The sequence below is a fragment of the Octodon degus genome, unplaced genomic scaffold (assembly GCF_000260255.1).
Source record: "Octodon degus isolate 3935 unplaced genomic scaffold, OctDeg1.0 scaffold00029, whole genome shotgun sequence".
Lineage (NCBI taxonomy): Eukaryota > Metazoa > Chordata > Mammalia > Rodentia > Octodontidae > Octodon > Octodon degus.
This window is the reverse complement of record NW_004524605.1, coordinates 10,370,116-10,396,814: the sequence shown is the minus strand read 5'-3', so window position 1 is coordinate 10,396,814 and position 26,699 is coordinate 10,370,116. Positions and strand designations below refer to the sequence as shown.

General features: G+C 45.4%; 1 protein-coding gene across 3 annotated transcripts; it reads right to left on the bottom strand.

Moving 5' to 3' along the window:
- Larp1 (La ribonucleoprotein domain family member 1) lies at positions 1-25,343 on the bottom strand. 3 transcript variants are annotated; one of them, XM_023713126.1, is made up of 17 exons: positions 25,284-25,343; positions 24,117-24,291; positions 23,306-23,434; positions 23,025-23,231; positions 22,767-22,929; positions 21,815-21,959; positions 14,184-14,358; positions 13,900-14,069; positions 10,460-10,849; positions 9,624-9,747; positions 9,333-9,538; positions 8,812-8,918; positions 7,320-7,471; positions 4,325-4,469; positions 2,210-2,319; positions 1,916-2,043; positions 1-484 (listed from the first exon to the last, which is right to left on the bottom strand). In XM_023713126.1, exons 2-17 carry the CDS (start codon positions 24,238-24,240, stop codon positions 275-277), a joined length of 2,685 nt encoding a protein of 894 aa, XP_023568894.1. In that variant the 5' UTR covers positions 24,241-24,291; positions 25,284-25,343; the 3' UTR covers positions 1-274. The 3 variants fall into 3 exon arrangements, with proteins under 3 accessions (XP_023568894.1, XP_023568895.1, XP_023568896.1); XM_023713127.1 differs by having other exon boundaries at positions 10,460-10,852; positions 23,103-23,231; XM_023713128.1 differs by having other exon boundaries at positions 10,460-10,852; positions 23,124-23,231.
- Positions 25,344-26,699: the final 1,356 nt, after the last annotated feature.

Sequence of the window (26,699 nt, the reverse complement as noted above, 5' to 3'; positions counted from 1 at the left end):
TATATATATATATATATAAAAATCTCCCCCTGTCCCTCCCCCCTTAGAAGAAGCTAGGATGGAAGAGTCGTGAAGAGAAGGGAAGGGGATGCACATAGGCTCCTACCCAGGGTACCTCTGACAGCCCAAATGGCGCATACACAGCTCCTCAGCACAGGCCTGTCCTGTGAACACTAGGCCTGTCCCTTCTCTGTGTCCCCTCTCCTGGGACCGGGCACCTCCATGGACCTTACCCACCCCGCCCCTTCCCCCAAGCCCCAGGGGCTCAGGACTTTCACTTTCCCAAAGTCTGTGTGTCCGAGTGCTGGCTTGTCCATTTAGCATCGTCCTGGGTGGGCTGGCCAGTAGGTGGTGTAGGGGGTTGGCTGATCACGGCACCCGGCCTACTGGAAGACTGGGAGGGGCATCGCTTCCTGCTCTCACCACCGCCACCGCCTGCTATCACAGGATGTCGCTTGTGGTTGCCCTCCTCACCCATGGGGGGCTGCAAAAGAGACAGTCACAGGTAGACTGGGGGCACTGCCTGCAACTCATCTGGGCTGTCTGTAGACAGTGTTCTATTCGTAAATGGAGATCATGAAGGGGTCTCATCTTAAACAAGAATTCCCAGCTATTAACACTAAGCATGGTGCTGATTTATGCCCATTTCCTCAAGGGGTTCACACTACCCTTGAATGTGGACATCATAAACCAATGTTTCAGATGAGGAACTGCCACAGAAATGTACATGCCTAGTATCTCAGAGATGGTAAGTGGTCAAGACAAAATTTAGTTCCACTTATTACTAAAGGCCGTGCTTTTATCCACAGATTTCTGCTCCTATCTAAGAAGGGACCTGCGGCCTAGGAAACATGTGAAACGTTGTGTGCAGCATGTATCTGAACTTAGAAAGACAAACGCTCCAGGGATCACTCAATCTCCTTCACGCCCCTAAATAGTCCAATGAAACGAAAATCAGACCACAATCTAGTATGGCCCTGCCATTAACTGAAAGTTCTACAACTTTGAGGATACTTCTTCCCTTTTTTGGCACTAAAGCTGTGAACCATTACTCTCCAATAAATCTACCCATCACATAAGGGTTTTCTACACCGCCCTCCCCACCCCCGAATGGGTTCTCTTGACACCAAGAGACCTGACAGGTACCGACTCTACATCCTTGAGTGGTTCACTCATTTGTGGAAGACAGTCATACACCCCGCCTACCTCATTATCCTTAGATTCAGAGACAGCAGTGTATACACAGAGTGCTCCCTACACAGAATAAATACTTAATGGCAGTTTAAGTATACACTTCACTACTGAGCCATGGTCCTTGCCACCATAAATTCTTTCAAGAGTCTTTCCCTCATCTCTGGAGTCCCTGAAGGACTTGGCACAGAGACATCCAATCAGAATCTGCTGAGTAACTCCAACCAGGGTCCTTGACAATATACTAACAATAACCTAGGCTCACCACTGGAAGTCACTGTTGAGGCATTGATCCTAAAAACAGGGAAGCCATGGACATCCATTTACAAAGTTCTGAACTAGGAACTTATCTTGTTTGGAAAGGACAAACACGTTTCTCATGTGCAGTCAATCCTGGCATAAATTGTACTTCCGGAGTTCCTATTTTTGACTCTTAGTGTTGAACCTGGGCACAGTAGCAAGGAGAGCTGTACCTCTCCTTAACACATCTTAGCAGTACACACAGCAAGGAGTGGAGCAGCCACACAACTCTGCACCTGGCATTCCCGTCTATCTACCCTCACCATCCACTTCAGATGGGGAAATGGAATACAGAACCCAAACTGGGGCTCTCTGGGCTGTGGCACAGCTGGGACCCAACCCAAGCCCACTGACTCCTGGAGCGAGTCTCTCCAGCACAGCCGACACATGCAGAGTTGGAAGAACACAAAGTGTTTTCACTTACGTCCACTCGGAAGTCTTCTAGACGTCGGAATTTGCCGAGGTATTCTTGTAGTTTTGGGTCAATGTCCAAATTTTTGGCTTTGGAATATTTCAAGAAGGCCCAGAACTTCTCCAACCCATAGAGCTGGCCTATAAGGAAAAGAGGGGAGGACAGAAAGGCAGTGAGAAGCTAGACTGTGAAGAGGCTACAGAGCAGGAGGTGTGGGACAGGAGAGATGACCTAGGTGGAACTGGACAGGAGGGAAGAAGGCCTACAGAGAGTCAGGGCAAATGGAGAACCAACTCGAACTCTTACCAGCTTCATAGTCCTTCACAGTTTCCTCTTGGAAATCCTTGAATATGTCCAACCGGAACTTCTTTTCTAGACCATAACTGTAGTATCGAAAAAGGCACTCTAAACCATATCTGTGGGAAGACAAGTTGCAAAGGTCAGGGTATAGTGTGTTCACGTGTAGAACAGGGACATGTACCTACATAGGGAACTAGGAGAGTTTAAAACAATGAGCTCTTCCTGCATTAAAAAAAAAAAAAAAGGCAAATACTTTTGAAGGTGGACACTTTCAGCTAGTCTAAGGAGCTTCAGGATCAAATGTTCAAGCTTTACCATGGGTCAGTGGCCTCCATCCATCCCCACAACCCTTACTGCTTCACTCCTTCCATCACACAGCGCCTGGCTGCTTTCTGCTGTCAGAGCAGGGCTGAGTGGCTGGATAGAGGCCTCACAACCCACAAACCCTACAACGTTTACTAGCTCTATTTTTCCTTGACACAGGGCCATACTAAGCTTGCCCAGACTGGGCTCCAACTTCTGACCCTCTCTCCTCAGCCTCCCGGAGTGCTGGGAGTGCACACCACTGTGCCTGGCTTATCTGTGCATTTACACAAGAACTGCCAAGCTCTGGTACGAACTCTCTGCCAAGGCACGTAAGCATCGTCAGCTAGGATATAGCAGCCTTACTGAATAAAACTGTTACAGAGAAGCAGCTAAATACCACTATAAATCCACTATAAATAAACATGGAATATGGATTGTTAAAAAAAAAAAACCTAGTGTAAATAGGCATGGAGACAATGAAAAATGTTTGCACTACATGCATTGTCAAATGGAAAAATAGGTTTCAAGGTGTCATGCTCATAAATGTCAACTTCATATTCACGCATGTATGCAAAGCCCAAAAGGCAAAGCAATACTTTCTAAAAAAGCATTTAACAGCTTTTGTATGAAGGAAAAGCAGTTAAACATTTTAACAACATGGAAAAATGCCCATGCTTATAAACAGTAAGAATCAAAAGTACACTCAGGACAGCCTCGATGGTGGTTATGTCACTCCTTGTTGTCTCCTTGAACACTCAAATTACACACAAAGAACACATCTACTATGAAAATCAAGGAAGCGATAAAAGGAAGCGTTAAAAAAAAGGTTCTGTGTTCCTGCCATTTGCAGCCGCGTGCTATTACTAAACAAATGGCATTTCACGTGGGAGTTCACCCTTCCTTGTTTAGTCCACATACTGTGCTCCTGCCAGCATCTCCGGCTGCTGTGCTATTTAAAGCAGTCTGTACCTGGGTTAGGGAGATAGCTCCAAGGCCTAAGCGCCTGCCTGACAAGCGCAAGGTCCCAAGTTCAAGGGGGGGGGGGGGGGGGGCACGGTGGCAGTATTAAGGTTTTTTTTTTTTTTCTTCTTCTTCCAGAATTGGGGATTGAACTCAGGCCCTTGCAAGTGCTTATTCTACTAAGCCATCTCCTGGGCCCAAAAAAAGGCAGTATTGTCCAATAGTAAAAGTGTGACCCTTCATTTATGGACAGTGACTTATATGTAATGCAACGCTACCAGAGTATTTTTTCTCTTGTCTTTTTGAGACAAAGTCCATGCTATGGTACAAATATGGAAATTTTCTTTTTCATTTTTTGGTGGAACTGGGGATTGAAATCAGGCTCTTGCGCTTGCCAGGCAAGTGCTTATTCTACTGAGCCATCTCCCTGGCCCCAGAACAATTTTCAAAATAAAGTTTTAAGAAAAAATGCAAAGTGTTAAAAAAGAAAAAGTAGTAATAACAATCCTGTACATAACGTAGGAGGCTGTCTTTGGTACAAACAGGATTGCGTCATTGGGGGAGGAGAAGGCAGGCAACTACTAACTCACACGGAGGAACCAAAAGTCAGTAATGGTACTGGCTACTTACGGGGAAAGAAATTAGACAGCAGAGGACCTGGCTGAGGAGGAGACTACACGAAATGCCCTTCGAAACTCTTTGCAATGTGAACCATGTGAATTTACTACAGTACTTGTTTATGAGTAATCCATCCACATGGCGTGAATACATGCAGGCATTCCCAACCCTGGCTCTCAGTGAGCCTCAAGGCTCTTCATCAGCCCAGAGGCCAGCAGAGCCCACCTGCCCACGTACCTGTAGCCCTCTCTGGCGTCCTCCAAAGCCAGCTGCTTGAACTCCTCATACATCTTCTTGTTGAAGTGATCTCGGAGGAAGAAGGACCAGAAGCGGAACAGAGTGTTCATCTCCTGAGACTGGCCAATGCCCAAGCGCTTCCGCTCTGACAGGGAGGGAAGGAAGCTACGTGTGAGAGTTTGTCCTAGACTTCTACCAGCCTCATCAAGGGCTGCTTCATCACCCAGCAGAAAGTCACTGTGCATTCACTATTCTGTCCCAAGCCCTGCCACTGGTGGCTGCTCAAATGTGGGCACCAGCTTCACAACTAGGCCATCTTCATCTCAGCTGGTACTACTTTCTTTTTCTTTTTTTTTTGTGGAACCAGGGACTGAACTCAGGCCCTTGAGCGTGCCAGGGAAGCACTTACTCTATTGAGCCATCTCCATGGCCCTGTGGTACCATTTTCAAGTGTAGGCATAACAAGGCAAAACATGAACAGATAATATTCTCTAACAATTGGTTATTTTGCTCATTGCCACTATTACCAAGTAGAAAATATAATACCAAGAAATTACACAAAAGAAGGAACAACAGGGGCTGGGGAGATGGCTCAATGGAATAAGTGCTTCCCTGGCAAGCACAAGGGCCTGAGTTCAATCCCTGGTTCCACAAAAAAAAAAAAAGTAGGAACAACAAAATTAGTACAGAAACACACATCATTAAAACAAACAGCTGAGGGCTGGAGAGATGGCTCAGTGGTCTAAAGCACCTACTTGGAACAAGCTTGGCAAAGCACAGGGACCGCGGTTCAATCCCCCAGCACCACATGCCAGCCAGCCCCGCCCCCTGGTGGGCTGAGCTGGCCACACACACACATAAATAAAATAAATAAATTTAAAAAAATAAAATAAAATAAAACAAACAGCTGGGTGTGGTGGCACACACCTGTAATCCCAACACTCAGGAGACAAAGGCAGGAGGATGGTTTTGAGTCTGAGACAAGTGTAGGCTACAAAATGAGCTCAATGTCAGCCTAAGCTACATAGCAAGACCCTGTCTCAAAAAGCCAACAACAACAAAAAAACCACCAAAAACAGCCACACAAACCTCTGCATCAAAAAAATGAAAAAAGTCAGGTATCATAGCACATGCCTGTAATCCCATCACTCTGGGAAGGTAAGGCACAAGTTCAAACCCAAGTGGGACAACGAAGCAACCCTGCTTAAAGATGAATGGACTATGGAGTTGGCTCAGTCCGAAGGCCTTGGGTTTAAACCCCAGCGAAAAAGATGACCCTCAGGGTGGGAGAATACATTTGCAGATCACATATCAGACATAGGACTTATATCCAGAGTACACAATGAATTCTTGTATTTAGTAGGACAAATTATACAGCTTTAAAAAATTAAGACTTTTCTCCAAGAAGATACACAAATGGTCAATAAGCATATAAAAATAATCCTCAATATCAATTCTCAGGGAAATGCATATGAAAACAACAAGAAATCCACTCTATGTCCTGTAAGGTGAATGTAATAAAAGATAGACAACAGCAAGCGTGGGAGGAAGTAGAAAAAGCTGATCTTTATGGACTGCTATGAGAGTGTAATGTAGTTCCGCAAAAAAAAAAAAGAGTGTAATGTGGAGATGTCCCTGTACAAAGCAGTCCTGAAGTTCCCTAAAGGTTACCATGTTACCATGGCTACCAAATGACCCAGCAATGCCACCCTTCACCCAAGAAAAATGGAAATTTCAGTTCATAGAGAAAATGTACATGAGAATACGTAAGTAGCATTACTACTTATAACAGACAAAAGCGGAAACTCCTAACACCAATCAACTGAAGAACAAAATGTGACTGGTAATAAAATGGAATGTAATTTAGCCATTGAAAACAAAAAGAAATGGAGTACTGATATACTACAACTTGAACAAACCCTCAAAATATACTAAGGGCAAGGAAGGAGTCAGTCACAAAGGACCATCACATACTAAGATTCCATGTATGTCAAATATCCAGAACAGGCAAAGCCACAGAAATGGAAAGCAGACTGGTAGTTCTATAGGGCTGGAGGGGGGTGTAAAGTTCATGGCACGAGGAATGAGCAGTGGTGGTAGAGAACCTCTTTTTTTTTTCCCCCTAGAACTTCTTTTTGAGGTAACGTCCTATGCCTAATTCTGGTAATGGATACACAACAGTGAATATATTAAAGGCCACAATAACTGAAGGGTATGGTGTTTGAATTATATCCCAACAAAGTTATCTCTCTCTCTCTCTCTCTCTCTCTCTCTCTCTCTCTCTCTCTCTCTCTCACACACACACACACACACACACACACACACACACACACACACACACACACAGATGAACCAAGAATATAGTACCCAGGCTTTATAAACTGCTGTCAATCTAACACAGTATGTACAATTAAAGGCCTCCCATTTTGTGACAAAAGAAAATAGTGAGAGCGTCTATTAAGGTTTATACTGTCTCCTAAAGCACAGATGAGCAAATCATACTATAAAACATTAGAATGTATTTTAGGCTTTGCAGGCAACATAATCTGTCCTCAACTTTTTCCCTTGCAACCTTAAGGGGTTGTAAAAAACCGTTCTTAGCTCCAGAACCATCCAACAGTTCCCTGGCTGGATTCAGCCACATGGCAACCTGTGTCCCATAGAATACCATCTACCCTCTGCATACTTCTATGACAGATAGTAGACCACACTGGGCAATGGCAGTTGGCAATCCTGCCAGAGACACAAGTCATTATCCTTTTCTGTATCAATGGAGAAGTATCAAGGAATAGGAATATTGTGTGTATTTAGCTTTCTGCACTTTAAAAGCATCTGCCACAACCCTGAACCTGACTTTAGTCTTTCTTATTATGTCATGTCACTTCTTCTAAGGTTAAAAAAAGTTACCTACTGCCTGTCCTGTAGCTATTACACTTTGGGAATGAGCACTGTACTAATTGGACCCAGAGGGTCAGCATGCTCCATCACTTCTTACCGTTAAGGCAGCGCCTCCGATACTTGTGGTAGACATGTTGTGTGAAGCCGTTTTCCTTGAGCAGCTCATGGGAAGGATGCTGGAACTTAGGCAGTGACTGAGGAGTGCAGCCATAGCTGCCAACTGCAGGTGTCCCTTCTGAGGGGCTAGAACTACAGAGACAACAAGAAAGACAGTGTCACCAGGTTCTCAGTGGGCCTACCATTAGGTGAGGAGAGGTCCTTCTAAGGCCATCTATGAACAAAGATCCACACTGTCAGGCAGGGGCCTCATAACTTACATCCAAAGTTCTGACAAACTTTTTCAAATCACTCTTCAAAGGTTTTAGGAAAAGTCACTGAGGCTTGTGGAGACTGTGAGACTCCTCTAGGGCAGAGAAGCAATTAAATGGTAGAGCTGTCCAATGCCCAAAATCTGAACATCTAATCACTTATTAATCTAAACTGTAACATTTATCTTCCCTTCCCAGTGTGCAGTGCCAGCGCTGAGAGGGTGATTGAGACTGGGAGTGGTGGCCCGCGCATGTAATCCCAAAGCTTGGGAGGCTGAAAACAGGAAAATCACTACGAGTCCAAACTACATAGTAAGACCCTGTGGACCTTGTACTAAATTAAAAAAAAAAAAACTTCCTTAACAACTTATCACGCATTAATCTGTGTATGTTTTTCTCAAAACACTTGCAGATTTTTCAGCTTTTAGTAAATTCTAAATCTTGGCTTAGAACAGATAACAAACACAAGTTACTTCACAGCACATAGAAAAAGAAAGTCTGAGCTCTATGTTGAGAAGGAGGGGTCAATGGAACTACAGTGAGGCCAAGGAATCGAGAGCCTTGAGCACACGAGACAAACACTCCACCACCAAGCTACAGTCCAGTCCTAAGCTGCCTTGGCTGGGCTGTGAACTTGTAATCCTCTTGCCTCAGCTTCCAGAACAGCTGGGATAACAAACTGGTTTTCTTTATGGGGCACTGAGCCCACAGTCTAAGGCATGCTAAACCCTTGGCCTATGCCTGACTTACATCTCCTGTTGATGCATTCCCCCCAAGTACTGGGGACTGAACCCAAGGTTGCTCTACCACTGAGCTATATCCCTAGACCATTTTATATTTTATTTTGAAACAGGGCCTGTCGTTTAATTAACCAGATGGAACCTGAACTTGAGACCCTTCTGCCTCAGTACCAGGACTACAGATGTGTGCCACTGTGGCTGGCTAAAACCCCGTAATTTTACCTGGCCACCTGATTTTAGGCAAGCAGTGGACACCCAGATTTGGAAATTAATTCAGAGATACTTCCTCTCTAAGTTACCAGACCAAGGTCTCATGTATATGTGATAGCACTTCAAAATATTTCCCTTTCCCAAGCCCTGGCATAAGGTTTCCCTATTATCGGCTGCTTGCATTTAGCTATTCCCGACCAACTGGTGCATCTCCTGGTCAGGATCCCATCCCACAGGTAGCCCGCTCTCTCCTCCCCCAATGCCCCAGTACCTAATGGATGCAGTCCGGGGCCTGTGCTCTCGGGAGTCCATCACCCAACCCACGTGGCTTTCCAAAGGTGGGTTGGAGCTGTGCCTTGTCTTCCTTTTTCGAGGCATCTGCAAAGGTCAGTCCAGGTCTTATTAGCTGATCTCCTCCAACTTTGAGGAGCTTCAAGGAGCCTTACAAGAACAGATATCCTGCTGTGTGCACAGCACCTCACTGTTACAATAGCATTCCCCTATCTATTCTCCCACATAATGCTCAAGGTGTGAGGCAGCAACTGGTCCAGCTACTTCACAGGTCAGAACATGGCAGTCTGGGAGCGAGGTGATCTACCTGGGGACTTGCACCTGCTCAGTCCTCCTTCAGCCACCACTCCTAAGCCTGGTGTGTTCTGAAAAGAGCCTTTCAGCCTGAGGTCAGAGCACACAGGGCCCCTGGCACCGGCCCGGTTCACATAGGCAGGTGAGAGAAATCAAACACCAAAGGCTAATAAGTGGGCCCAGAACACAGGCCAGCAGGAGCCTCACCTTGGCATCTAGTGTCCGTCCTTCTTTCACCACGGGGTAAAACCGTGGCGTCTGGCTTGAGTCTTTGAGCTGTGGGGTCCGGGGTGTGCGGGGGGTCCTAGCGTTACGATAGTTTGGCGATTCTGGGACAGTGGTTGGGAGAGAGCGGGCGATGGTGGAGGGCTCAGGAGCACCAAACAGCTTGTTGGCCAGGGCGTCAGTGGGAACTGCACAGACAGAGAAGGGTCAGCAAGCAGAAACAGGCACCCAGTCCCTCTCACCCAAACCAGGTCTTCAGGCCCTGCCCCTCACCTTGCTGGAACCGTGGTGGCCCAGGAGGAACTTCTTGGTTGGGATCCACAGGGGGCTCTGGGGTCAGTGTGTCAAACTGCTCCCGGCTGATCATGTTGACTTTCTTGAAGTTCTCAACTTCTTGCTGCGAAGGAAGCGAGATGGGTGACAAATGACATCAGTCAGCAAGCTGCTCTAGCCTGCTCAGGAATCAAGCCTGGCAGGAGTATGCAGAGCAGGGCCCACACGCACATGCACGGGCCTGAGTCCTTGGACTCTCAGCTGCCCATCACGATTCCTCAACCCCAGTTGCCTTGGCACACAGATGCTAATTCAGAGGCCAGTGCTGGCCTTACTCTCCCTGCAGGCACCCCAGCAGCCCCACCAAGCACATTCCTACCTGTCACACACACTACCACCAAAGGCTCCCACCACCAAACATACTCTGAAAAGTGACATGTCAACTAGACCTCTCTGCTGTCCACTTTCTATAAAGCTCTTTTAAAAATGTCTTTTTAAAAAAGCTCTTATACACATTTAATTAATTGTATTTTTCTAATTCACTTTAGAAAGAATTCTTAAGCATCATTCTGTTTGCCACAAAAATGTCTTGCCAACTCAAATGACATTAATATGTTAATTATGGATGCTCAGGCAAAACAGATCCCCCCCCCACACACACTGACAAGTGTTCACACATTCCTGTTCTCAAGGGCCCAGCAAGCTATCAACCATCTCCTCTCATAGATGAGGACACGAGGCTCTGGACTGGAGGATGTGCCCAGGGACACACACCTAGTGAGGCACCTTCTCCACACACTACAGGTACCAAAACCACACTGCTGCAGAAGTCTCACCTTGATCTGGGAATATTCAGGCTCGAATTTCTCAGTCCACAGGTCCTGCTCATAGTAAAAGAGCCCATCATTAATGACCTTGGCCAGCTCAGCACTCATCTTGGCACGAGAGGTATGGTTGCCAGTGCGATCCCCTCCAGGGTGCCGGCGCATGTAAGGTGGTGTCTGGGTGACGATGAGGATCTTGTTGACATCCCGGTCATCGATCTCATAGTCAGAGTCCTCATCAGACCAGGCAGTGAAGGTGTTCTTGCGTCCATCCATCTGTTCCATCTCTTCATCAAACAGGAAATCTAGTTCCTCCTGCTCATCCTGATCCTTACACACCAGCTGCTGAGAAGGTAGGTGCTGAGGCAGAGAGGCTGGGTGGGTGAACTTGGATTCTTCTGACTTCTGAAACAAGGACAGATCAAGAAGGACTCAGTAAGATTACGGAGCCACAGAGAAATGTGTTCAATGATCTAAAGTGAGCCTGGGGAGAGTCACATGGAGAGAAAAAACATTTTCTCAAGCTTTCACAGACAGCAAATTGGTCAAGCAATGGCTGTGACTCATCCTCATGTCTGACACTGACAAAAGGATGTACCAAGGGCGGTACAGGGCTGCAGGATAAATCCTGAGAGTACTTGGCTGACCTTACCAGATACAAAAGTTACATTTCTGGGTATATAGGTTTTGCTTTATCTTGGTCTTAACCATCCAGCAGAAAAGTATAAAAATGAGGTATATAAAGTAAAGCCATATTAATATGATGAGCTGTAAAAGGCTCAAGTCAATAACTTCTGAGGATAACCCACTAATATTATAGACTGCTAGACAGTGTTAGATTGTTTAGTTGAATTCAAACACCTATAGTATTGAGATGCCAATAGAATATTCACCTCTGACAGGACAAAAAATAAAAATAAATAAAAAGTTTAAAAAAAAGATACAAAGGAAAGATCATTTTGTATTTATATATACAAAATAGTTAGGATACATTTACAGCTACTTTCACTTAACTCAATGAGAAGAAAGAGGTGTACTAACAGTGTTTGGAAAGAATATCCTGTCTGCTGCTTGTACTATAGATAACCACTAAGAAGATAACAATGTACAGTGTATTGACTATCAAAACTGTCCTATTAATCAGCTGTGAAACTGCCTCATTCATAAATATTTTTCAATAAAAAAATAAATTATATATACAAAAAAAGAAAGAAAAAAAAGAAGGAATCGCCAGGGTGTCTTTAGGCCAGGCTTAGCAGCTGTCCCATGCGAAGGAGGCTCTGGTCCCTCAGCATGGTACTGTCACAGCTCTGGCCTGAGCAACACCAGCGGATCACAGGGGGCCTCCCTAGAAGCAGTGTCAAGGAATGGATGTCTCCACACACCCAGGTCCCTCACTCACAGCTCCTGTGAGAGTCATTCACAAACCAATGTTTACCTTTATATCCTACAAAGTAGCTAGTGGCAGTGGGGAGGGTGGGGGATGGGATGACGACACAGCAGAATTTCAACAAGTTACTCATCCGTTCATCTGACCACGCAGCATCTCCCAGTACACTGGAAGCTCTATGAGGCAAGCAGCTTGTTTTCCATTATACACTCAGAACCTAGACTGGGAGTAGCAATAGCAGATGTGCACTCATCTGACGAACACCAAATGGGGCTGGGGAGATGGCTCAGTAGAGTAAGTGCTTGCCCGGACCCAAGGCCTGAGTTTAATCCCTGGTTCCACAAAAAAAAGGAAAAAAAACCCACCAAGTATCCCACAGTACCAGGCTTTATGAAAAAACCTAAAAGCAGAAGGATGAGTAAGACATGGTTCCTATGTTTAATTTTATAAGGTTGGTCATTTATTTATTTATTTATTTATTTATTTATTTATTTATTTATTTATTTTTGGTGGAACCGGGGACTGGAATTCAGGCCCTTGCACTTGCCAGGGAAGTGTTTATTCCACTGAGCTATCTCCCCAGCCCTGGTTCCTATGTTTAAGAAGCTTGCAATTCAGTGGGAGAAAAAAAGTCAACCAATTAGTCAACTGCAATGTAACACTACGCAGGCATCGAACAGAAGTTCTGAAAGGACACAGAAAGAGCGCTTAGGCCACTGGGAATGGAGGTGGTCAGTGAAGGCCCCTTGAAAAAGCAGCTAAGAAAGGATGAACATAAATAAGCCTGATGATGGCAGAGACAGAGTATTCTGGGCAGAAAGAACACAGACCCAAAGCAAAAGAAACTGTATTCCTTTAGCAAGGAAAAATATTTCTGAATGTTGAAAGACTGAATTTATCCACCACCGAGAAGCACTGGTCACAGCATCTATCCAAAAGGCAATCCCCTGGATCTGCAAAGAGCTTCTGCCCCCCAAACTCCAAATTAATTTCCTTTGAGGCTCAAGCCAGGCCAGGCTGGAGGAGGAGCTCCAATTCTTCAATGGAGCTGGCCTCAGGGGGGACTGGAATGATGGCTCCATCTTTCCACACCCTTCTAAGCTGGTAGGCCCAGATCATGTGAAGTCCTTGCGTAGTCACTACCTTTCTCCTCATGACTCTGGCTTGACCACAGTCCTTTCTAAAGAGCTGAGGCCAGAACAGCAGGGAATTCAGGGAATGAGCAGGCAGGAAAGATCAGGAGCTAGTCATGGTGATGAAAGAAATGAGAGAATACAGAATTCTGTAGTACAAGGTCCTCTCAGGCTTCATGAGCCCTGAAGAGGCCATCAGTAGGAGTGGCTTAGGAGGAGGTGTTGATTTTAGTCTCAGATTGAAACATTCTCTAGCAATGGATTCCACCTTATCTACTGACACACTTGTAAGACTGAGGAACTGAAGCCCCCTGATGCATTCAACAAGCTTCCTTGTTTTTTAGTCCAGAATCAATGAATGGAGTATATGATAGTATCTGGGCCATGCACCTGCTCTCTCCTTTTCCTCTTCTAAAGTCCTGAGGGCTTGTTTGGGACTCTGAAGACAAATTCAAGGGAAAGGAACTGAAAATGCAGTCCCTTGGAATTAAAGGAGGTAAGAAGAACAGCCAAGAGTCAAGGAACGAGCCATGCTGTTGGATGCTACATGACCTCTTCCTATCAAAAAGCCACTTATCCAGGTGTAAGAGCATGTGTGTTAATTCCAGCTACTTGGGAGGCTGAAGCAAGAGAACTGGACAGGTTGAGGTCCGCCTGGGCAGCTTAGCTAGACCCTGTCATCAACAACAGTAACAGCAACACCTCACCACTACCCTCAAAGCAGAAACACACAGCAGGGTATCCTAACTGAAAATGAAAATGAGTCATGTCAACCCTGCCGTAGTCACTACAGATGATGTCAACTGTATCACAACCTTGTATTACGACTTGCTCTGCTGTCCAAGCCAGAACTCTAGTCCCACTGCACATCTCCCAGGACTGCAAGCCAGGTGGCTGCAACCCAAGGCAGGTAATAGGTCCTTACATACCTTGGGTCGTGCTGGGGAAGGCCGAGGCCTCTTCTTGACTTCAATCCAGTTCTCGGAATCCAGGTCAGGCAGGCTGGCAGACAGGCCCTTGGGCAGTGTCTTCAGGTTGCTAACCTCCTCCGTCTTGGTTGGCACTGGGGTGACTGCACGAGGAGAGCCAGGCGCTGATTCTAAAGGGGGAGAGGTGATGTCATCATTTCAGTTCCCCTGAGACCAGCTCCAAGGAGGATTACAAGTTGGAGGACAAAGACAGGAGGGGCATCGACAAGCTGGAGTGGACCTACCTGTCTCCTTCTGGTAGTGCTGCCGGGGAACAAACTCAGGGCAGTTGAGAAGCTGGGAAAAATCAGTCTGTGAATAATCTACTATGGGAGGACCTGGAAGAGGCCACTTCTCAGGTTCTTCCCTCCGGCGGACTTTCTCATCAACAATCTCCACCACCTTGCTGTCCTTTAGGGCCTACAGAGAGGAGAGGAAAGGGGTAAGGAGAAAAGACTAGGACAAGCTGAGGTCTTGGAGGTGCTAGACAACCAGGTCCCCACGAAGTTGGGTGTTAAATTCCACACTAGCACTACTATTAAAAATCTGGTGCTTGGGGCTGGTGAGATAGCTCAGTGGTCTAAAGCACCTACTTGGAACAAGCTTAGCAAAGCACAGGGACTGCAGGTCGATCCCCCAGCACCACATGCCAGCCAGCCCCGCCCCCTGGTGGGCTGAGCTGGCCACACACACACACACAAAAATAAATAAATAAATAAATAAAATTAAAAAAAAAAAATCTGGTGCTTTCTTGCATGACTGGCAGACATGGGACATAAGACAATGTTCAAACTTGTAGGAGACCAACATGAAGTCACACCAGCCAGCTGACTCTGCAATTTTCTTAGTAAACTAGAGCACACTTAAATAAGTGATGGTTATTTGTTAAGATGTTAAGATTTGGACAAAAGACAATACAAAATAGCAGGGTTTTGTGTTCTTTTCCCCATACCAATATTTTGAGTTTTTAAAAATGAAACTTTTATGGTACAGCCATTTAATGGAATACTACTTAGACACTTACAAAAAAACAGCTTCACAATGATAGTGCCAAGTGAAAAATACAAAAAAATACAGTAAAAAATGCAGGTGTAAGCCAGGCTAGGTGGTACACACCTATGATCTAGGTCACAAAGGCTGAGGCAGAAAGATTTCAAGTTCAAGGCCAGTCCAAACAAGTTAGCAAAACCATTCCTCAAAAAATAAATAAATAAGTAAATGAAAGAAAGAAAGAAAAAATAGGGGGTCGGGCAGATGGCTCAGTAGAATAAGTACTTGCCTGGCAAGCGCAAGGGCACAAGTTCAATCTCCAGTTCCGCAAAAAAACAGGGCAGGGGATACAGTTCAGTGATATGGCACTGGTGTGAAGCCCTGGGTTAAATCCCTAGTACCCCTTACACCAATGGAACAATGCAGGGCATAGAAAATTTATTTTGTGTTTAAATTTTTAAGTAAAAGCACAGATAAACTCAAACTATCATTATGGTGTATTGCCTCACATGCTGGCCATGGAACTGTAAGATTTAATGTTTGCCTTGCTAGACTCTCGTCTTGTTTTGGTCTCATCACTTTCAGAATGGAAATGTTTATCTTATTCCTTGGTATTGATGGAAGTAAATTTTGCCTTCTTTTCATCTTTATAAGAGGAGGGGCTAAGAATTTGCCTTGAATCTCAAGAGAACTTGGACTTTTTAGTCATGCTGAATGTGCTAGAATTTTAGTAACCCTAGGGGGTGGGTGGCACTAGCCAATAGGCTTGTAGTATGGATGCACATAATGGTTCATACATTCTGTTAACTTGAGAAGTCAAAAGTTAAACTAAATTGGCTCAGCAATTCCACATCCTAGGGCTCATGAAGCCTGAGAGGACCTTGTACTACAGAATTCTGTATTCTCTCATTTCTTTCATCACCATGACTAGCTCCTGATCTTTCCTGCCTGCTCATTCCCTGAATTCCCTGCTGTTCTGGCCTCAGCTCTTTAAAAAGGATTGTAGTTAAACCAAAGTATGAAGGCAAAGGTAGAGACTACACAAGAACCATACTCCTCCCTAGGGCATGGAAGGCCCACCCCAGAGTGACTCAGCACTTACAAGATTAAAAAAGGGAACTGAGGAAGGATGGATAGTACCACTTCCTCAGAGGAGCTCCAGTCTTTGCAGTCAACAAGGAAGGAAAGAAGGAAGGGAGGGAGGGAGGGAAGGAGGGAAAGAGGCTTGCTAGATGCTGCAGGTGCTGCTCCTCCCTTTGCTCTTTGCTGTTTTCCACCTCCATGAATGGCTGCCCTCTGTCATGGACTAAAACCTCCACAAATTGTGAGCTAAATAAGCCTTTCCTTTCCTAATTTTGGGTGTTGGGTACTTTGTCCCAGCAAGGACAGAAAAGTAACCGAGACAATGGAGTCAAAGGGAAAGGCAGGCTTACTACTGCTACCCCATTGCCTTCAGCCTTCTCTGTCACAGGCTGCTTCACCTGTGCCACACCACCCTGCCTGGGGGTCAGCCAACTACAGAATGAGATCTCTAACAAAGTATGGGCCAAAATAAACCTTTCCTCCCTTAACTTGTGAGTGTTGCTATTTTGTACGGGCAACAAGAACCTACTGTGAGTGTCTTAGCTCTAGGAAAGAGTGAAAATTAGAGTAGACACTGTAGAGTTTATTATTAAAAAAACTTTGAGATGTTTTAAATAAATAAAAGAGGAGGGCTGGAGAGATGGCTCAGTGGTCTAAAGCACCTACTTGGAACAAGCTTGGCAAAGTACAGGGACCGCGGTTCGATCCCCCAGCACCACATGCCAGCCAGCTCCGCCCCCTGGTGGGCTGAGCTGGCCACACACACACACACACGAAATAAATGTTAAAAAAATATATATAAAATAAATAAATAAATAAAAGAGGAAACTGAATATTTTATAACATACTCTGTTAATGAAGCTAAAGAAGAGGCATTTTTGTATACTGCTGAGAATACAAAGATAACTGATAAGGTAATTAGGCAGTATCTAGCAGAATTATGGATGCATTCAGTGTTAATCCAGCCATCCTACTTTTAAAACTCTACATCAAAGATTACTGGCAAAAAAATAAAATTCAAAGAAAAGCAAAATATATAAGGATATTCATTAGCACTAATGCAGTTCCTACATTAATAAAAGTGGATACAGCGAAAGGTATGTATGGCCGGTAAAAAGAAAACCGTGGAGCATCACACAACGGTGTATGAAGCAACTTTAATAATGAGGAATATTAATACTATTTTGCAGGGCTGGCCAAATAGCTCAGTGGATTAAAGTGCCTGCAAGCAGGCACAGGGGCTGGGAGTTTGATTCCTGGGCCTGCCGTGCGGGCCCTACCTCTAGGGCAGGCTGAGACCACTGGACGTGGTGGCGTGTGCCTGTAATCCCAGCCCTTGGGAGGCTTTGAACAGGCGGATCATGAGTCCTAACTAGTAGTGCGACCCTGAACACCCTGTAGACCCTTCCTTAAAAATACTATTTTACAAGTGAATTCCCAGGTGTACACAGAAAAAACAAAACAACTGAAGAAATTAATAAATAGTATATTTGTAACCACTGGTCAAGAAAGAACAGAAATATATGTAGGAGCATTAGCTTTTTTTTTTTTTTTTTTTTTAAACTGGAAACATTTAGGAAAGGTGACCCACAGGAAAAGCAGAAAAGATAAAGTGACAAAATTTAAGTAAGTTAGATTCATATGAATACACTATGCTGGAACTATGTTAAGTATTTTATATAAATGAAAAATAAGTGAAAAAATTATGGAGGGTGGGGGACACAATCCCTAAAACTTCAGTATGAGGTGAAACTAGTAAGTATCAAGTTGAAGGCCAACCTTAAAATACAATCAGTTACCGTGGAGATGTTATAAGAATAATGTGCACATACTGTGGAATAAAGCAAATAATCACACTGATGCCATTAGGAAATTCTGGCAAGAGAGAAAGGACACAAGAAAAACACATAAACATCTTTAGTGTTAGGTAAAAAACCTACATTCCTCCTTCTAATTAAAACGTATCAGTACAACCTCACATTGTACTTTATCTTACCCCAAAGCCCTGTAAGAAAGTGCTCAAGGGGCAGTTAGCACTCCTATAACTCAGACTATACATCATCTAGGACTGCCCCCACCCTCCCAAAGAACTAGAGTCCCTATAAAAAATAACCAATTTTCTGATCTGGAACAGATTAATTACAGTCCCACTGTCCAAATATGGGATAATCTGACCCATGTATTTTTGGAGACAGGGTCTTGCTGTGCAATTCAGGCTGGATCTGAACCCATTGCACTGCCCAGACTGGCCTTGAACTCACAATGACCTCCCTACCTTGGGCTATCAAGTGCTTGGATTATACGAATGTGCCACCACAACCATCTGATCCACGATATTAACTGCAATGGGTACAAATAAATGCTTCAAACTACGTGTTTATAATAATAAGCAATACTAAAACGATGAAACTCACACCACTGAGCTAAATCCCCACTCCCCTAAAAACTCTTAACATCTCAGTGGTCACCTTCTAACTCCTAATACTGAAAATAATTCATAAAATGAAAAAAAATAGACCACTTATCTGCCCTTCCTATACAACCATGTCTTGTTTACTCTTCTCTTGTTGCTGGGACAAACACCTGACAGCCAAAATTGAGGAAGGAAGGGTTTATTTAGCTCACAGACTGTGGCGGTTTCAGTCTGTACTCACCTGTTCCCAGGCAGAATGGCACACGACACAGAGCAGCTGTTCATGGTGGTCGCAAAGAGCAAGCGAGCAAAGGGAAGAAGTAGCAGCTCTAGCACTAGCTAGCTTCTCTCCCCAAGTTACCTGCACAAGTGTGAAGGCAGCACCCACACCACCAATAATCAGTCACAAACTCCAGAAGCCACCCCATGACTACATGAGGCTTTAGGGGGACAACCAGACAAACACTGTAACATTCCACCCCCTGGTCCCCAGATTCACTGCACATCCCTTTATGCAAAAGGCATTTTATTTTAGTCCATCTCTAAGAGTTTCCAAAGTCCTAACAGTTTCAGCACTGCTAAAAAGCCCAAGTCCCAGTCTCCTCCAACATCTAAGGCAAATTCTTAGCTGTGAGCCCTGGTACAAATAAAAATTTAAACACTTCCAACATACAATGGCACAAGAAAAAGCTTACCATTCCAAAAGGTACATGCACAGGGGAATACAAAGCATTGGGACCAACACAAGTCCAAAACCCAAGGGCCAACATTAAGTCCTGTAGTTCCACATGGAACATCTGAAGCAATCTGTGGCAAATTATGAACTCCACATGGCTCCGCCCTTACGTCACTCTTGGTATTAGCTCCCATGGATTCTCTCTTAGGCCAGCTTTGCTCCATCCTTGCAGTTTCTTTTAGATGATCCATATTCCTGGCTTTTCCAAACCTCACAGCTTTACACACTGCCCTTCCAGGGGCACCCTGACTGGCCTCCTGGGCCTTCTGAAACCTAGGTGGAAGCCTTAACCTTAGAGCTCCTGCATTCTGCAAGCACCTAAAACCAAGGCCACATGCATGATGCAAAGGTAGGCTGCCAGCTGGAGCAGCAGCCAGGTGTTCTCTCTTGGCTGTAGGGGTTCAGTGCCTGGATTGCTGAGCACTCTGACCCTAATTCCAAGGAATGAATTCTCCCTGCCAGCGCCATTCTTGAACCTGGCATGGCTGCCGAAACACAGGGCTCTGCAGCTTTCCCCTGAAGGCAAAGTCCTTCACCCTTGCAATTCTAAGGCTGCAAAGGCTGGAGACCTGCTGCCTCCTGTGATATCCTCAGGCCATCCTTTCCATTCTCTAGTTCCTTTTCGGCAATGGAGATCCTCTCAGTTCTATCTTAACTTTGCAGGCCACAGCTTTATTTTGATTCCTTTCTAGCTAAACTCACAACATTTTAAATCATCCTGCTGGGCTCCTTGCCCTTGATTCTCAATATAAATCTGACTAAAAGCCCCCAACAATAGCCATGCTACTGCTTCAACATTCAGCTGCTTTGAAATTTCTTTTGAAAGATTAATCTGTGCACCATACTTATTCTCAGGCAAAGCCTCTAGACGTAAGCAAAATGCAGACAAACGTTCTGCCAACCCTTAACACATCATCTAGAGTCCAACAACAAATGAAGTCCTTCTTCCCAGCAGAAACCTTCCCAGCCTGGTCTTTATAGGCAATATTTCTACCAACCTTCTGGTCTGAGCTCTGACCAGAATCTCCCGTACAAAACAGCCAAAGCTGCTCCAGCACTTCTCTTATAGGCCGCATGTCCAAACCCTTCCTAGCTCTTCCCATACACCATCCTAAAGGCTTATAATCCACATCCTCAGGTTTAGCCACAGCAACAACCCCACTCATGGTACCAAATTCTGTCTCGGTTACTCTTTTCTTGTCGCAGGGACAACATACTCAACACCCAAAATGAAGGAAGGAAAGATTTATTTAGCTTACAGTTAGTAGAGGTTTCAGTCTATACTCAGCTGGCTCCAAGGCAGAGCAGCACACAGCACAGAGAAGCCGTTCATGGAGGTGACAAAGAGCAAGAGAGCAAAGGGAAATCCCTCTCTCCTCCTTAGGTTGCAAAGCAGATTACCTGCCCCAGGGTGATTGCAGCACCCATACCCCCAATAATCAATCACAAACTCCAGAAGCTGCCCCATGACTGCATGAGGCTTTAGGAGGACAACTACATAAACCATAACAAGCCATTAATGAATAAATGATGAAGCAAAATTTTTTTCTTAATGAGGTATTAGACATAATAAATGAAGATTGAGAATATCACCACAATAAAACCATAGGAAATGATAAATGAGAGCAGCTTCTATCACAAAAGAAACAACAGGGACTGGGAGATGGCTCAGTGGAATAAGCACTTGCCTGGCATGCGCAGGGGCCTAAGTTCAATCCTCAGTTCCACCAAAAACCCCCCCAACAAATGAAATATTACATGCTACCTGAGAGAACACATTATTATCTATGAAATATTCTTGACAAGCAGAGGAAAAAACTCAAAAACCTAAATGTGCTCCTAGCTTTAGATCACTAATATAGCAAAAACTGAGAGTATAGATGAGTATGTTGAATGATTCCTCTGTCTCCTGGGAAAATTTATTGAACACACAGCCCAGTTTACAAATGTAATAAACTGCCATAAGAAAGTGAGAGGGAGCCGGGGAGGTGGCTCAGTGGAATAAGCACTTCCCTGGGAAGCGCAAGGGCCTGGGTTCAATCCCTGGTTCCGCCAAAAAAAAAAAAAAAAATGGGCTGGTGAGATGGCTCAGTGGTCTAAAGCACCTACTTAAAACAAGCTTAGCAAAGCACAGGGACCGCGGTTCAATCCCCCAGCACCACATGCCAGCCAGCCCCGCCCCCTGGTGGGCTGAGCTGGCCACACATACACACACACACACACACACACACAAATAAATAAATAAATAAATTTTAAAAAAAGAAAGTGAGAGGGAAAGGAAAGCTTGATATACTGTGGAAGGGTGCCATACAACTGAGATGAATTTGAAACTGAGTATTGGTGATACTAACAAATTGCTAGTATTTCTAGGTTTTTCTTTTTTAATTTGGTGTGGTTGTTTTTAAAACAAGTCTTTGCATTGAAACATTTGGATGAAATGCTAGGTTCCCTAGGATTATCTTTAAACTTACACAGCTATGAGGACATAGATCCTAAGATAAATGGAACAAAACTGACTGGAAGGTGATATACATATAGTGGTACATTCACTTTACTGTCCTATTTTTGTAAAATAGCCATCTCTAATAAGAAGAGAAAGGAGGAAAGGAAGCTAACCAGATTTCAGGACTACTTCTCAGAACGAGTAGACATACCGCAAAGATGAGTGAAATGTCAGTGGTGAGGGCCTGCACTCGGTGGAAGGAAGCAATAAGGGTGATGGGAAGGAAGCCATCAGCATCCATCTTCCGTCTCAGGAAGAAGTCTCGCTCCAAATTGTCCACGCTGAAGTAGTATTCACTGAGTGGAGAAGGGAGATCACTGAGCAATGGCTACACATCACACCAGTGTGTCTTCCCTGCTCTACTGTCTACCCAGGCAGGTTCAAACCAACAGTCACCTGTCCCATCCGCTTGCACAGTGAGGGCTGGGACAGAAATGATGCTCTCCCTTCATGGCCCTTCTAAGTCAAATCACTTTCTTGCCTTTCCACCCCCATTAGCATGTCTGGCAAACTCTTCACCTCCTTTAAAATCCAGTCCCAATGTTGTCAGTCATTTATTTTCTGCTCCTAAAACACTTGGAACACCCTACTATAATGACCTGTTTTCTTACGTGGTTTGTCCAGTAAACTGTAGTTAACAGCAAAGATTTTGCCATCAGAAAGAAATGGATTCAAATTGGTGTTACACATTAGTGGACAAGTTACTAGGCCTGCTGACTCATCTAAAATGGGGACGAAAGACCCAGCTCATAGGAATTCTGAGGATCAAAGTATAGGATTAAATAAGACAATGCCTATGAAGCACTTAACACTATGTGAAGGTAATGGGGGAACTCAAGCAATGTTTGCTATTATCAATTCAATGCAGTCACTACAAATGGAAGCACAGACAGGTTCTGGGAGTTTTTCTTCCTCTGTATTAGTGGTAGCTTACTTCATTAAGGCTAGTAGGGCTGTTATTTCTGTAACAGACAACAGCAAGTCAGTCTAAAGGACAAGAGGCAAGCTAGTTCTCACAGCTGCAGCTAAGGCCGGGGGGGTCCCCTAGCACTACTTGGCCACAGCACCCCTGGCAGCCCTGGCACCTCCGCCCACGCACTCACATCTGACGCTTGATGTAGTCTTTCAGCAGCTCCTGGTCCACACTGTATAGCTCGGTACTGCTGACATTGTCAAAGTAGTACGTGATGTTGTTCATGTACTTAGGGGTGCGAGGTCCTTCTGTACCATCAAACTTTCGGTAGCCAAACTGGTAGTCAAAATGGGCTGTGAGAAAGACGCCATGTGAGGAAGAGAAGGTTTCGGCCCACCACCCCGCCGCACTCCCATGACATCCCGGAGCCCAAAGGGGCCTCACGTACTTCGAGTGCCACCCCGGCCTCGTCCCCGGCCTCGACCACGCCCCCGTCCACGGCCACGGAAGGAAGCCCGCGCCCCACCAGCCCCATCACTCTTCACACTCGACGTCTCGTCCTGGTCGTGCCAGGTGGGCTCCGGTTTGGTCTCTGGTTGCCAGGCTGGGGTGGGGGGGGCCACAGACACAGGCATGTAGGTGGCAGCCTCAGACCCTGTGGACAGAGGGCATGGTGTCGGGCTCACAGTATCCCTCCAGGCCAGGCCTCCCAAGTGGGCAAGTGCGTACCTTTGATTTCCACACGGTTTGAAGGTGTGTGTCTTGGTTCCTGTGGACGAGTGGGCCGGGAGGCTAGCTTCTCTCTGGGTACTTCAGGCTTCATGTCTATTTGCAATGGAACCCACTTGTGTTTGCTCCCTAAGGGATGGCATGGGAGAAAGGCTTAAAAGAAGTCCTCCACATCCAGCTCTTCTGCTCAGGACTTTGGCTCAAACTACAATCTGATGACATGTGACAACTTTTCCCATACACTAGCCCTCTTTTCCATCTCTAAAACAAGGCATTCAGTGGCCCTCTGTGACAGAGGTTTTAACTTCCAATACTGATTTCTCCAGGATCAGAGAATAGCAAGACACATGGCTGCCCAAAGTAAACACTATAGCACCCACTCATCAGGCAAAATGCTGTTAGTTATGAAGTAGCTAATCCCACATGGAGTGCCAGAAAGGAAGGGAGCTGCCTTTCCTTTCTCTCTTCCTGCAAGCAGCCATCTTGGATGATGAAGAGCCAACCTGCTTCAGCAAGATGAAAGGAGCCAGACTTGCCATACAAGGCTGGGCCTGCTCGCAACAAGCTGCCATGTATGAGAAATAAAACCTTTGAGCTTGTGTGGGATCTCTTCTGGAGTCACTGAACCTGTAGCCTAACCATTTCTGAAGGTTTAGGGACATTCTCCAGGCAATGAAAATCCTTGTCCTTAAGAGGAGGAACCGATGGACTCAGGATGGCTGCTCTGACTCTCCAGAGCATCAGGTTCTCGAGGACCTGGGCTGACATGTCCCTCTGCCTTGTGCCTCTCCTAGGGCTCCAAGGCACTTACCTTTCTTTTTCTGCCCACCACGCTGGCAGTCTTCGTCCCCATTCTTCTCTTCCCCTGATTCATCAGATTTGGTTTTTGGGCTCTCCTTACTGTCACTCCCCTCTCCTTTTTCCTGCTCCTTCATGTCCTTCTTGGGTGGCAGCTTGCGTACAGGCTGAGGCTTATGAGTCTGTGGCTGTAGCAAAAAGCAAAGTGACAAGAAGGGAGCGTGTGATACCTCTGAAGACGGAGGGAGGGGGCTCCTTGTCACTAAGGACACAGAGGAGCTGTGGCATGGGATGGCACACTGGACTGGATGCCTTCAAAAGCACTTGAAATGCTTTTGCTAAGATACAGGGCCAAACAGGCTAACAGGAGAGATAACGTCTTTCCTGCTTACTTGAGTCTAAGTGACACAAACCCCAGCATGGGTGCTCGGGCCCACAGGAGCCTGGTGTACTCCCAGCAGCTGGGATACCACATGGTCCTCGCTGTCTACAGGGTGGAAGTTGTGCTGACCTCTGGCCTGTCTGTATCAGTTCTAAAAAGGACTTTATCTGATGAAGGTGGTCACAGCCAACAAACAAGACAACAAAAATCCTGGGAGAAAAGAACTGACCAGGAAGGAGCTACTCAAGCTTCCTCAAGCTGAAGGCTGATGCTTGGCTCCACACCCATTCTCTGAAATCCCAGTACTTGGGAGGTTGAACAGGAGGAGCGCTCCAAGTTGAAGCTGGCCTTGGTAGCAGAGCGGGTATGAGGCCAGACTGGAATACATAGTGAGGCCCTGTGTCCAAAACAACTACGAAAAAATCCACTAGCCTACATGACCTCCACTTGGCCATAAAGATGTGATGAATGACTTTTAGAAGTCTCATAAGCTCTGAGTCCCTGAAAGACGGCTCAATGATGACAACTTCTACCTATTTCAATGTTGCCCATGTTATATTAACTACTACTTTTTCTTTTGAGATGGGATCTTACTATGCTGCCTTGGCTGACCCCAAATTCCTGAAACTCAAGTGACTCTCCTGCCCCTACCCCCTAAGTAGGTGGAACTACAGGTGTGTGCCACCGTGCCTGACAAACTACTCCTTTCTACAAAGACCCAATGCTCTCGAAGCTTGTAAAGCTCAATGTATTTATGTACAAATAGTTCAAACTGCCCACCCCTCCTCACAGACTCACCTGTACAGTCTTGTGGGCTATCTCTCCAGGGGTTGGCCAGTTGATTGCATCTCCAAAGTCACCAACCTGCAAGGCAAATTCTGTGAGGCTCAAGGGTGACCCTGCCTCGGTCACTCATCTAACGTCCAGTTCCACTGAGCATTAAGGGGTTAGATCTTTATGTCCACTAGAACCACCCACACTGGGCAGCCCTGCTGTGTAGACAGGATCCCTGACTACCTGGCAGCCCAGAACACTTACAACATGAAAGGGACACCACCTTCAGCACATCCTCATGGATGTCTGTCTTCTCCTACTCCTTACCTTGCTACCCTTGCGCTGTTTAGGAGCAGCAGCCCTCACCACCTTGGCTGGAGCAGAATGTTCTGTGGGAACAAGGGAAACATAAATGGCTACAGAGCTGATGTGCAGGCCACTGCTATCTCCTCCCCCTGATGACCATCCCCACCCTACCCGAAAGCAGTAGCCATAGTGGAGAGAAGACATGCTCACTCACTACTAACAGTTTCAGCAGCCTCTTCCTGAATATATCATGTATAGATAATGTATAAAGTCAGTAGCCAAAATCCCCCAAATCAGACTCTGAGCTGGACGGACTCCTACAGAGCACACATATGCCCTCCCCTGGAGAGGGAAACTTATGCCAGAGTTATTATCACATTCAGGGCTCCTAAATCACGGGACTCACAAAGGAAAATTCTTTTGGAACTCTGTGGCACTACCATTCCTGAAGGGTCTGAGTGAGCAGATTTGAGCTAGTGATTACTGGGCTCTGTGCTCAAACTTGGGGGGGGTGTCAATGGAAGAGCTAGCCTCACAGTGTCCCAAGAAAAAGTGGTCCCCCTTTTGACTCAACAGTAAGTAGCACCATTAAAATCTATCCTACCCAAAATGGAGATAACTAGAGACCATACTTTTAAGTGAGAGAAAGGGGGAGAGGAAGACAATATACAATGTAACAACCACTGCTAATTTGCTACCACTGTTTGAAATTCTGGTTGTTTTTTTTTTTTAATTCTCTTAAAAAAAAAAAAAAAACAACAACTACCCAGTCATGGTGGTGGTCACCTATAATCAGCACTGAAGAGGCGGTGGCCAGGAAGATTGCCACAAATTCTAGGCCAGCCTGAACTACAGAGCAAACTATACAGCTATCTCCAAATGCAACAACAAAAATCTGTATTAATGTGACAGCCAACCACAAAGATACCAACAAAGTGCTACTTCTAACCTCCACAAATAATTTTGTGTGTGTGTGGGGGGTGTACAGGGGATTGAACTCAGGATCTTATTCACTGAGCTATCTCCCTGGCCCAACCACAAATAATTTAAGAACCATTTTTTAATTTTTGGTATTGGGAATCAAATTCAGGATTCTGTACTTGCCAGGCAGGCACTATGCCTTGGCTGTCTCTA

Coding starts and splice junctions, on each gene's coding strand:
- Larp1 (XM_023713126.1), bottom strand. CDS start 24,240: ATGAAGGAGCAGGAAAAAGGAGAGGGGAGTGACAGTAAGGAGAGCCCA. Junction 9,748..10,459: donor CTGAATATTCCCAGATCAAG/GTGAGACTTCTG, acceptor CTTCCTTCGCAG/CAAGAAGTTGAGAACTTCAA. Junction 2,320..4,324: donor GACGCCAGAGAGGGCTACAG/GTACGTGGGCAG, acceptor GTCTTCCCACAG/ATATGGTTTAGAGTGCCTTT.